At 39.7% G+C, this 12,872-nt stretch overlaps 1 protein-coding gene across 5 annotated transcripts in view; it reads left to right on the forward strand.

The window, feature by feature from the left end:
* Positions 1–1,245: 1,245 nt before the first annotated feature.
* Positions 1,246–12,872, forward strand: part of CEP112 (centrosomal protein 112) — a 343,959-nt gene continuing 332,332 nt past the window's right edge. For 2 of the 5 annotated variants that reach the window (XM_081028160.1, XM_081028161.1), the window contains exons 1-4: positions 1,246–1,424; positions 7,869–7,982; positions 10,508–10,698; positions 12,499–12,671. In XM_081028160.1, coding sequence (XP_080884286.1) covers positions 7,877–7,982; positions 10,508–10,698; positions 12,499–12,671 — 470 coding nt within the window. In that variant the 5' untranslated portion in view covers positions 1,246–1,424; positions 7,869–7,876. Of the gene's footprint in view, positions 1,425–2,126; positions 2,246–7,868; positions 7,983–10,507; positions 10,699–12,498; positions 12,672–12,872 lie in introns of those variants that run through there. The other 3 variants (XM_081028163.1, XM_081028162.1, XM_081028164.1) reach the window with 3 other exon arrangements.

Below are 12,872 nucleotides of genomic sequence, written 5' to 3' on the forward strand. Positions count from 1 at the left end.
TTCTGCTCATGTTAATTTAGACATCATTTGTCAAACATTTCATGTTCTTCCAGCATTGTGGTTATATACATTTTGAACCTTTTCACTGAGTGGTCAAATTCCTGCAATTGCATGTGTGGGTTTTCCCTGATTCTCAGTGCAAATGATCTGTACCATTCTTTAACTATAAACACGTTCAAATCTGCTTTCTTAAAAGCATTCATAGAAGCATTTCATACCTTTTCTTTCCCTTAGCCCTCACGATTTGTCACTGAAACAATGAAGAACTGTTGGTTTCTACCTCCAGTGGGATGGGTTTGAAATAGTACCTTGGAAAGACTATGACTTCCCTCTGGAAGCTTGAAAGTAGCTAGTTACAAGTGAATGAATCCTCTATTTTCTTTATGGAAAAGTGAAAAGATGCTTCAAGCTGTGCTTATGTTAGATTTGGCATCACACTTAGTGTATTGCAAAGACTTCTGTTCTCACAGCAGAAGGAATCCTGCTGTGAAATTAGATGAAAAACAGTAGTAAACTGAATTTCATTTAAGTGTTTTTACAATTTAAATGTTTCTGCCTGTGTATTTAAAAAACATAGTCCTGATTTCTTCCAGAAGTGTGACAGAAGACCAAAGAAGACTGCAATATAGCAATGCAGATGTGGAGACTCTTCCTGAGATGGTTGAGACTTCCTGGGCGCAGCAAAATTACATTTTCCACAAGATCTTGCTATTCTACACAAAACTGGTAAACACGAAGACTTTTTATTTAAATTGCAGCATGTTCAAAATTTGGGGTCAGTTTTTTCAGACCTCAGTTCTGATGTAAAAATAAAAGTAATGCTCATCTTCTCTACTGAACCCCTCATTCGCCCCTCGGTTGTGAGAAAGACACCAGGCAGTTAAATTCTCATGGTTTTAGACTCATTCAACTCTGAAATCTGTCTAAATGATGGCCACACCCTTCGGTGAACATCCTCCAGACATCCCATAGTCTTTGCTCTTTGCCTGTTCTTCCTCCACAGCCCCTAAAGTGTTCACAAGCTCCTCTCCACGCGGAATGCTCGAGAGCAGCAATCTTGATATATATTATAGGTCTGATTTTCCTGCAATCCTCGGTTGGCCTGACACAGGCCTCGGAGAAGCCAGGCTGGAAGGCGAGCCTGGAGCCCGCGGCGCGGACCCTAACGTCGCCATGGCAACGGTGTCGCGCACGCGCCGGCGGGGAAACGCGCTCACGGAAGTCCCCGCCTCTGACTTGAGGGCTGCCACAGCGGTAGCGCCAAACCGTTGTCATGGCAACGGCTCGGCGCGCGGGACGCGGCCTGAGGGGTGGGGAAGGGGGCGGGGAATGCGAGCGCGGAAATCCCCGCCCCCAGACTCCTGGGCGGCGGCGGCGGCGGCGGCAGGCAAGGATTTGAAACCGTTTGGCGGCGGCGGCGCAAGGTTCTTGTTTTTCGGAATTTACGTCTCCGCCCCTATCCCCGGGTTCGCGGGTGGAATTTTGCGTGGGGTGGGGGTCGCCCCGCCCGTGCCGGCTCCTTCCGGGAGGGGCGTAGCCCCGCAGGCCCCGGGCCAGTTCTCCAGGCCTGAGGGGCGCGCGCCGAGCGTGGGGGTCTCGGCGCCGCCCGCTGTGGGTTCCACTTGCAGAGTGACATCCGGCTCGGGCACGGAGTGGGCAGGCTCCGAGGCGAGGGTGGGGAACGGGCCCCTTGGGGGGGGGTCCAGGCGGCGGACCTGGGCGTTTCCCGCCGGGGCCGGGAAATCCGTGTGCGGGACACTGTGGGGTCGGCCCCGGCCTCGCGGGCCTCGCAGGCCGCCGCCCCGGGCCGGGGGCGACGTGTCCCCTCTCGGGCCGGGAAGTGACTTCTGGACGCCGCACGCCGGAGGCGTCAGTTTCCTCCCGAAACAGGACCGGCGCCGCGGGACTGAGGGCAGCCCCGGCGTGCTGGTTCCTTTGTGGGAACAGAGCTCGCGGCAGCCCGCGGGGGAGCCCCCGGCCTGGCATCGCCGAGTGCTGGGGGCCACGGCTGTTGCCGAGTGCGTTGTTCAACACGTTCAAGAGAGCAGCTTCGTACGAAGAGCAACTCCTCTGGTCATCGTGCGGCTTCGTTTATTACTTGTCCTTACTATTGAAAGATGAGGAAAAATAAAGCAGAGAAAGCAAGTGGCATGACACGTGCCTCTCCCTAGTGGTGCTGCGGAGTGGGGCGGACGGTCATCTGTGCAGCGTTGTGGCCCAGCTGTCACTTTCCGTGGGGCCATAGGTCAGTTACTTAACCCCCCCCAGCCTCAGTTTCCTCCTCTGTGAAATGGGCACAAAACGGTCTGTCTCCTACAGCGATGAGGGATCCGTTTGTAAAGCACACAGCGTGCTCCTGGCGCAATCAGGGAAGGCGGGGCCAGTGCGCTGGGAACTGTCCGCACGTGCACGTCTGTAAGCCAGGTAAACGTGCACCTGGAAAACCTTTCGAGGGGCTGAACTACTTGTTCCAAGTTTTCTTTAATGCACCACCGTGTATTTACAATATAGTTTGATTCCACAACATTGGTTTCCCACGGCTTTCAGGTACATGTTTACTGTTTGGCAAGGGGCATTATCTATGTGAGGTGTATTTTTTTTTGTATCTTTATTTGTACCTTTATTGGGGAACAGTGTGTACTTCCAGGACTTTTTCCAAGTCAAGTTGTCCTTTCAATCTTAGTGGTGGAGGGCGCAGTTCAGCTTCAAGTTGTTGTCTTAGTTGCAGGAGGCACAGCCCACCATCTCTTGTGGGAGTCGCACTGGCAGCCTTGTGGTTGAGAGCCCAGGTCTAACCAACTGAGCCACCCTTCCGCCCTGGGAGGTGTTTTCTTTGTTCAGCAGTGCGGCTGCCTGTTCCCAAGGGTTTTCAGTATTTGTGACTTGCTTAGGCTTTGTTGATTCCTATGGCAGCTGAGCACCGTAAGTAGGTCTTAGCCCATTTTGTAGACGTCCGCATAGAAACACGTTTAAAAAAAAGACAGTGCCAGTGGGTTAAATATAAGACGTGATCCAAATGTAGATTATAACTATAAGCAAGCGTCACCCCATGTACTTTTTTGTTTTTGCTGTTGAAGTAATTTATGTGACTAGTAGGCACACTCTAAGTACTTTTAGCCTAAGTCAAATATATACCTTTACTTATTTTTCAATTTAATAATTTAAATCTGCAATTCTAATAAATAGTAATAAAACTTTGATTAGCTGGAACTAAGTAGATATAATTTATTTATAAGATGTAATTTGTGTAGCAAGAATTCCTTGAAAGTTTGAAATGGTAATTTATTCATAATTGTTTTTTGGCTTTTTGCATTTCATTATTTTGTTGAAGAATAAACAAGGGATAAGGAGAAGCAGATTTTTAGCTTTTACCAAATATCACATTGACTATTGTGTTTTTTAAAAAATGTATACTCTAGTATTGCATGTTCCTATAGCAATTCTGATTGCCTTTCTACTTTTCAAAATACTTGTTATTAGTTGGAGATATTGCTGATTTATAGGCAAATGGACAAGTGATTAGATATACTGTATCTGAGAGCTAGGGATTTCAGAAATTAATCTGAGCTTTGTGCTTAATGTCATGACTTTGGGTGAGTCTTTTAACTGAATTTTGGCTTCCTTTAGCATTAAACACTACCATCTCCTATCTGTGTCAAAGGATTTATTGAGTCATTATTAGTGATTAGTCGGAATCTTTTTTGCTTTAGCCCTAGCTATGGGTGCTCTCAGGTAAATGTTTGAGTACCTGGGCAGCGTACTGTTTAAGCCTGGGAGTACACTTCTGTGTCAGAGCTGTGCTTAAAATTCTGTGTTTATGAGTTGCCATTTGTTTGCTCACCCATTTGAATAGTTGCTTTTCAGCTTTATGATCTAGCATGCAGAGTGGTATCATAGCCTTCTGCTATCAAATACACACTGATGAAGTTATGGAGGAATGCAATTAGTTATTGGAGGAATGCCAAACAAAATCAAACAAGCACACCCAAACCAACTAACCAATCAGAAAAAGCATTTAAGTAAAATTTATCTTAACCAGGTCTTGAATTTGCTGATGTGTTTCTTCTGTAACGCAGAAGGTAGGGTCATCAGTCTAGGTACATAGATTAAAGGGGATATAATATTTCTTTTCTAGAAGACCTATTTGGTGTTCAGAACAGGATTTTAAACAACAAACAAACAAGCAAACAAATGACTAGTCGTGTAAAAGTGGGACATTAATCCCATCATTAGCATTTATTTACATACCAGCTCTTGAGCTTCTCATATATACCATGCATGTGTTGGCTACCTAATAAGGTGTGTAAGTCATGGTTCCCGCCTTCTAGGAGCACTCGTAGATGGTAGAAGACATGTGAATAATCACAGATGTGTAAAAAAATAGTGTGAAAAATGGTGCTACACAGATGTGAGTGTACACTGAAACTGTACACTGAAAGCTTCAGTGTACACAGAAAATGGAGCAACAATGAGTCTAGGAGAAGCGGGGCGAGCTTTACTCAGAAGGGACATTTGAGTGGCCTGACTCCAGACAGAGGGAATAGCCTGTGAAAAGGATGTGGAATCATGAGGACCTGGAGTGTTTGAAGAACGACGAGGAGTCATTGGTGGTGAAGTGGTCATTGTTGGGTTGCTGTAGTTAGGCGGAGTGTGTGCCTAGGGAGGGCTGAGAGACGGGCGCAAAAGGCAAAGGCACTTGTGGGCCTCGCTTTGGGTTTAGACAGCATCCTGTTGCAGCAGGCAGGCAGGAGAGGTTTTTAAGTATATGCTTAGCTTTGTACTCAGGAAACTTACTCCAGAACCAGTGAGGACTCAAGTAGGCTGTTACAGTAGTGTATGGAAGTGGTTGGAGGGGCTTTCCCTGAGACAGTGGCAGCTAGAATAGAGATACAGGCTGGAGACATTTCTGAGTATTTGTTGACACATTGGTTTATGAGGGTTTAGAAAATGGGAACAGTGGAAGGGAAGGAGTCAGTGGGATGGAAAGTTGGACATAGTGAGGACGTAGTTGATAGACGATGGAGATACTGGCATTAGGAGGAGAGTTCATACTGAAACAATGGAGGTAAGGGTGTGTTCTCTAAGAGCTAAGTTGAGAGGCGGAGGGAATAGCATTTTGGAACGTCACTATCTGACCATGGGTTTTGCCATGAAGCAGGAGAGGAGAGTGTTAAAATTGAGAGTGAAGGGAGGCAGGAGCGCTTTCAGAGGCTTTCAGATGTCCGGTAAAAGGTTAAAGGCTGCTTTGCGGAGTAGGAAATAGTAAGATTCCTGAGGATTCAGGCAGGTTTGGAAGCCATCTGACTACAAGGCACTGCCATTTTTCTCCAGCAAACGCTTACCTGGGGAATGATGGAGGGTGTCAAGGGATCGCAGTGTTGCCGAGTGTAAAGAGAAGGTTGAGTGGAATAAGAAGGAGAGAGTGTAAGAGGATAAGAGGCTGTGATCAGACAGAAGGGTTTTGGGAGGTGGCGGTGACGAGCACAGAGAGTGAGAGGTATTTATTGTCAGACAGTGGGAGCCTCAGAAGAGGAGCTTTTGAGGTTGAAGAGCAGTGGTTGGGAAGCCATGTGGATCTCAGCAACTATTTTCCTTCCTGGGCAAGGTTCTGGGGAGAGACCGAAAGACTCCAGAGAGCACATGCGGTACCTGAGAGAGGACTAGAAACCTTGGTTCACTTCTGGACTGTGAGGGCAGTCGGGTCAGCCAGGGAAGGTTAGGGTTTACAGACAGCACAGAGAACCTTCTGTGCAAAGGCAGTTGACAATAAGACGGAGGATACGGTGGTAGATATTAAAAGCTTGTTTAGCAGAGGGAGGGCAGTCTGGGGAGCAAGGTGGCCTATGAAGCAGAACAGAGCTTTTTTCCAAATATGTTATTTGTATATTGATTAAATGACAAATTGAGGGCCTTACACTAATGTGGAGGTTTTCCACGTCGCTACCAAGACACGTATTTCATAACTTAAAGGAACTGTTGAGTGTGAGTATATTTGTAACTGAAGGAATTTTGTCAAAACCTATGTTTCTGATGTTTGGGATTCACCCCCTTTCTACTGTGTTTTTCTTGTTAATTAGGGAGAAATACAAGGACCAACATTTTAAGTTTTTTGTGGGAAATTAAAAAGTTTAACTTTGCATGGAGTTAAAATCATTATCTTGCTACAGTTCTGGGAGTGTTTCCACATGCATAGAATAGGGTCTTAGAACCTCCTCCACAGACAATATGCAGAACAGTTCCAACACCCCAAATAATGTCCTTATGCACCTCTTTGTATTCACATCTACCCCCACTGCTAACCTCTGTGAACCAGTGATCTGTTTCCTATGCTCATATTTTTCTGTCTTTTCTAGAATGTCATACAGATGGATTCATACAGTATGTAGCCTTTCGAGAATGGCTTCTTTTACCAAGCATAATAAGTTTGAAGTTTGTTCATGTTGTTATGTGTGTCTTTTCTGTTGCTGAGTACTGTTTCATTGTGTGTTTATACCACAGTTTGTTTCTCCATTCTCTGGTGAGGGACATTTGGGTTGTTTCCAGTGTTTAGTAATTACAGAAGAAAAAAGCTGCTATAAATATTACATTCAGATCTTTGTGTAAATGTAGATTTTGTTTCACTTGGATGAATACCTAAGAGTGGGATTTCTGGGTTACGTGGTAAGTGTATGTTTAACTGTGTAAGAAACTGCTAACCTGTTTTCCAGAGTGGTTGCACCATTTTACATTCCTGCCAGCAGTGCCTGGGAGTTCCTGTTCTGTGTTCTCACCTGCACTTGATATTGTTTGCGTTTTCTGTTTTAGATGTCCTACTAGGTGTGTAGTGATATCTCCTTGAGGTTTTAATTTGCATTTCCCCAATGACTAATAATGTTGAGCATCTTCTCATGTGCTTATCTGTCACCTGTAAATCTTTGGTAAAGGCATTAATTTTTTGGCTGATTATTTTTATTGGGTCGTTTTCTTACAGTTTTGAGAGTTCTCTGTATGTTTTTGATATAAGTCCTTTGTGAAATACATGATGCACATATATTTTCTTAGAGACTGTAGCTTTTTTCCCCCCAGTCCCTTAACAGAGTCCTTTGCTAAGCAAAAGTTTCTTATTTTGGTAAAGTGTAACGTATCAATTTTTTCTTATATGGGTAGTGCTGTTTGTGTTGTATCTAATAAATCTTTGTCTTTTCCAAGGTCGTCAAGATTGTTTTCTATGTTTTCTTCTAAGAGTTTTATAATTTTACATTTTACACTTAGTTCTGTGATTTATTTTGAGTTAATTTTTGTATACAGTATGAAGTTTAGGTGGAGGTTTAATTTTTTTTTTGCATGTGGATATCCAGTTGTTACAGCATACTTTGCTATAAAAACTGTCATTTTCCATGAATTGTACCTTTGTCGGCAATCAGTTGTCCATATTTGTTTTGGCCAATTTCTGGACTCTCTAGTCTGTTCCATTGGTCTACGTGTTTTATCCTTTCACCAATACTGCATTATCTTGACTACTAGAGAGTTTTGGTAATCTTAAAATTGGGTAATGAGTCTTCTAACTTTGTTCTTCTTTTTCAGAATTGTTTTTGCTATTCTAGTTCCTTTAACTTTCTAAAATATAAATTTTCTATTTTTTTATATAAATGTATATATTTATAAACATAAATATATATTTTGTATATATAAAATATACAAAAACTTTGTATATAAATATATATATGAAGAGTACTGCTGGGGTTTTGACTGGAATTCCATGAAATCTATAGATCAATTTGGGGACAATTGATAGTTAATGCTAATGAGCTTTCTATGATTTCTCTCATTAGAGTTTTTTAGTTTTCAGCATACAGATCCTTAATATTTTAATTTTAAATCTTTTACAGACTGCATTATGGAAATGGGAAGTGAAGAAGAAAAATGGGAGAAACTGGATGCGGAATTTGATCACTTTGTGGTAGATATGAAGCCCTTTGTTTTAAAATTACCCCATAGGTCAGGTAAGATTATGTTTGAAAATAGATTCTTAAGATTAATTTTTTTCTTTATATCATTTCATCATACCAATGAATTATCAAAATGGAAATAACGCTGAATTCTTTTAATACCAATTTTTCATCTTAACCTGATGTAGGAATGTTCACTTTGAGCTTTTCGAGGGTAAATAGAAATTTAGTGATAATGTCCTACTAAACCGTGGAAGGATCTTATTGTGATACCACTTCTCATAAGTCGTGAGCTTAAAGCACATGGCTCTCTAAAGTTAGCTACAATTCTTTCTGCCTGCATCTTTTCCCCACTACCATGGAAATATTTCCTCTTTCAGGAGCCTACTGTCCACCTGCTCTGATCCGTTTGTTTATCAAAGTGGAAAAGAAGTTATTGGTCTTGTATGCTTACCGGTTGGCTGAATAAAATCAAGTGCGGATGAATTTTTGTTGCTGTCTTGTCTCCAATTCCTGGCCCGTTATCTCTGATTATGGAAAAAGAGTGTTTGTCTCAAGTCAAAGAATTTTCAAATAATTTAAGGCATAGGGAGCAATTGGAACGAGTTTGAGGTGCCATTGAAGATTCTCTAAGTCATACTAGGCATAAGACTGGCTGTATAGGTAAATCTGATTTGGTAGCTTTTGAGTGAAACGTTTGGAGTGGGGCCAAGACACTGACTTTTACCCTGTCCAAGTTTCCTATTTCCCTGAGGTGTCTGAGTGAACTCTCTATTCAAAATGAGGAACCAACTCAATATTAGATATTTATTCCAGGGAGCTGCGTTGGGAGAAGGGAGTGTAGTGTATGTTCCAGGCCTGCTCCCTTTCCCAGTCCAGAGTGGCTTGGCATGGTCTTCCCACCACGCCTCTTCCTCTGTCCTCTTGCCTCATCAGACTGTAATGTTTCTTCCTCTGCTATTCTTCAAAATGATTATTTCATATTCTGCAGCTCGTTCACGATTTTTTGAATTAGTATTTAATGACATTTCTATATTGTGTCAGTCATGTTTGGATATTCACTTCCTTTTTTTCTTTTGTTTTAGATCTGCTGATTAGAAAAATATTTATTAAAATCTCACATTATAAATGAATTTCGAATCAAAGTATCCTCATATTTCATCTTTTTTTAAAATGGAGTTTAGGCACATAGAATTTGATTAATTATAATCTTTGTTTCATGATGCATTGTCATTGTACATCGCTGACCCCCTTTTATTTAATTAATTCTTAGTGAATGCTTGGGAACTCACTCCCCAATCAAGAACCTGAACATTCATAACAACTTTCTATACATCTTCTTATAGCTAGATACTACTTTTGAGAATAGTTTTTTTCTCACATCATTTTAAGTAGAGCAATGAATTCTTTTTATTACCCAAGTTGTACTGAATTCTGGCCATTCCAAAATTATGTAGATTTCAGTTTGCTGTCCAGCATATAGAAAATACGTAGTTTGAAAACTGTTTACTTAGGTTTATCAGTTTCATGTTTGTACTTTCTTTTTGCTCAGAGTATACCCAATGTTTCATGATGTTTGCTTTCTGATTATATCATTTCAAAGCTAAAAATACAAACATTTTTTTCGGGGCTAGTTCACATACCTATAGTGATAAATCTGGGATGAGCAAAGTGATAAATTGGCCCCAGTGATTTTTGTAGGTAAAACAATAAATGAATATGACCATTAAGAACTAAGAGATTAAAGCAGGCTTATGATTTGTGTTAGATATATAATCCTCAAATCGAGTTAGACTGATAAAAGATTAGTGCCAAAATAGTTTTCATGAGGCCAAAAACAATTCTGTGTCATAGCAAGATAAGATAGTCAATAAGTTATTATATGTGGATTAAGCTGTGCTATATTTTTTAGGTTGTTTTTAAAGGGATAATTATTTTATGAAATTACATATAAAATTTTCCTTAATTATTTTTAGAGAGATTAAAAGAAAACCCTAAATAAATCAACTACAAATCCCTGAAAATTATCAGCTTTAATAAATAAAACATTTGAGATTTAATTTTAGATTAAGTTTAAACTGCTTAAATAAGACTGCATTTTATCCCTCTTAGTTTGAATAATGAGAATTACAGAAAGATGTTTTCAACACGACCGATATTATTTTAGAGATGTTTTTATAGCAAGTTTTATCTCAGAAATTTGACATTTATCCAGATATTTTATTTTTAAGAAAATACTTCTTTGCATTTGTCTTGCCTGATCACTAATTAACTGATAAACTCTAGATAGAAGTTGGCAAGCTGTACCCTCTGGGCCAAATCCAGCTTGCGTCTTTTTGGTAAAGTTTTATGAGAAAACAGCCATGCCCGTTTGTTTACATTTGGTGTGTGGTGACTTCGTGTTACAGTGGCAGAGTTGAGTCGTTGTGCCAGAGATCATATGGCCTGCAGAGCCTAACATGTTTACTGTGTGACCCTTTTTGTCTAGACCCCTACTTTAGACAAAAGCAGATTTTCATAGGTCTTTAGTGTTTACTTGCTGAGAAATCAAGTCTCTAACAGTTCTTATATGTTTCTAGAACGGCAGAGGTGTGCACTTTGGATTAAAAAACTGTGTGAGCCTTCAGGAACAGGTACAGGACTAATGGGCAGGAAGAATCGGAACCTGTATGCAAAACTGTTACTGCACATGCTTAAGCGAGGAGTGATTGAAGGCCCCTTTATACACCGACCTGAACCAGGGACACTAAGAACTCTACCGTCCTACATGGTAGGTGTCATTGACCAAAGGATGGGTTAGTTCAGTTTCTTTAAAAGTGTCAATTCATCTTCCCTTTTGGGAATTGTCATATTAGTAAGCTACAAGTTCTAGACAATATATTTGTTTAATGTGTTTTTTTCTCTCTGATTCAAATTTTTCTACCTTGAATGGAAATCAGAATAAGATATTGGCCTGTGTGATTTAGTCATCACACAGTATTCTACGATATTTCTAAACAACTTAAAGTGAATTTTTAAAGATTGAATCTTAAATGTCCACTAATATTCACTGTTTATAATAATAATATTTTATATATGTCAATACATTCATAAAAGTTATTAAACTCTTTCATATTTAAAAATTTGTGAGAGGTTGGATTGAGTGTCTTCTAACGTTCCTTTCTACTGTAATAAAATGACAACAGTAAGTGAAAGTTCAGGAGTGATTGCCCATACTTCATTTAATTCCATTTTCAAAATCAGGTTTGTTACAAAAGCAGTTATAATTATGCTTGGTTGATGAATTGTCACTGCCTTGGTCCTTGTCACCATGAAATATGTCTTGGTTTATGTGGTGTTTGAGTACTTGAGAAATCTGACTGGAATCCTAGGTATTGCTACTTGCTGTCAGAACGTCTGTGTATTTTTTAAAAAATGAACTGCAAAAAATCTTCTTATGTATTTTAAGGTTTTTCTGTATTTCAGCCGTTAACTTAAACCAAAATTCATTCAAGAGACATGCTGCACAACTAGACTATAACTTATATTACCCATGTCAGAATGCCACAAGTTTTATTACTGTTACCAACTGTATGTTAAAGAAGAGCCATACATTTTGCTTAAAATTGGTAGTCTTTGGGATAGTAGTTACTTGACTTGATACTTGATTAAACATTGGAGTGACTTTGTCGTTTAAAAAGGAATTGCTTTGCATGTCTGATCTGGGATAGAGGGTCATGTGTCACCCCTTGCTGGAGAACAATCCCTTGAAGATTTTTGTGTAGAATTTGGGAGAATTGTTGCAGGAGTATCCAATTAATGCAGAATTTTCTTCAGAAATGTGTCGTGAAGCCTGGCTCCCTTGCAGAGGAATAAAAGGGCCAATGTCATTCTTTTTAATGACTAAAGATGGAACATTTTCTGAAACACATTTAGATGTTAAGATATGAGTATATTGTATTATGTTTTCCCATTCACACTCAATTTTATAGAATCACAGGAAAGGGCTTTGTTTTACAAATAATAATAATGAGAAGGCCTAGAGACCTGCCTTGGATTTTTCAGCCAGTTTGTGGTGTGGCCAGAACTAAAGCCTAGGTCTGTTGTTTCCACCTTATCAGGGGATTCCTAATTTTTATTTCTGATTTTCATTGATTGTGGTTTCTCTGTCCACTGATTGTTTTTTTTATTTTGAGGGAGTAGTTAATCTTAAAATACAGAGTAGTTAATGATCACAGAAAGGAATAAGAGAGCACGATTTAAAAAGAACTTTCCATTTATCTTTTCATAAAGTTAACGTTCCTTTTTAATACAAATGCTTACCAGATTTATCTGTTATGTAATTTTGTTTATCAGATTTCTTATATAGCAGAGCACAACTAAAATGTAAATATGTTGTTCCTTTAATGTGTTTTAATATTTCATAATTCATTGTACATTTAATGTACTTTAAAAAATATTTCTATGTAATTGAATTTAAGTTGACTATTTGAAAGGTTGCTACTAAACTTGACACTTGATAGAGATCTTAACTAATTATTTCATTATAGTACATTTTGAAAGAATAATTTTTCTAATTTTTAAAAATCAGTCCATCTATTTTGATGAACCAAATCCAGCACGAGCAAAAGTTTCAAGCCCAGAAGGATTACCAGACTGGGTAATGGGTGAGCTGGGGACAAGTGAACACAAATTAAATGAATCATGGAAACTTTCTTCTGGAGACAATGACTCTTTGGTACATTCACCAACTGATGTCCACAGGTATGCTATCAAAATAGGATTTCAAATGTGTTTCATCATAGCTTGTCTTTGAAACTGGTTTATACATTTCATTTTTCCTTGTTGTTTTTTATTTATGGTAAGTAGTTGGTTTACTTTACATTTTTGTTAAAGTTTAGGGCTGTGAAGCAATGTTAGGTGGCTAAAACGAGTTTTAGTTTTTCATTTACTGTATATAATATA

Source organism: Rhinolophus hipposideros (genome assembly GCF_964194185.1).
Source record: "Rhinolophus hipposideros genome assembly, chromosome: 20".
Taxonomy (NCBI): Eukaryota; Metazoa; Chordata; class Mammalia; order Chiroptera; family Rhinolophidae; genus Rhinolophus; species Rhinolophus hipposideros.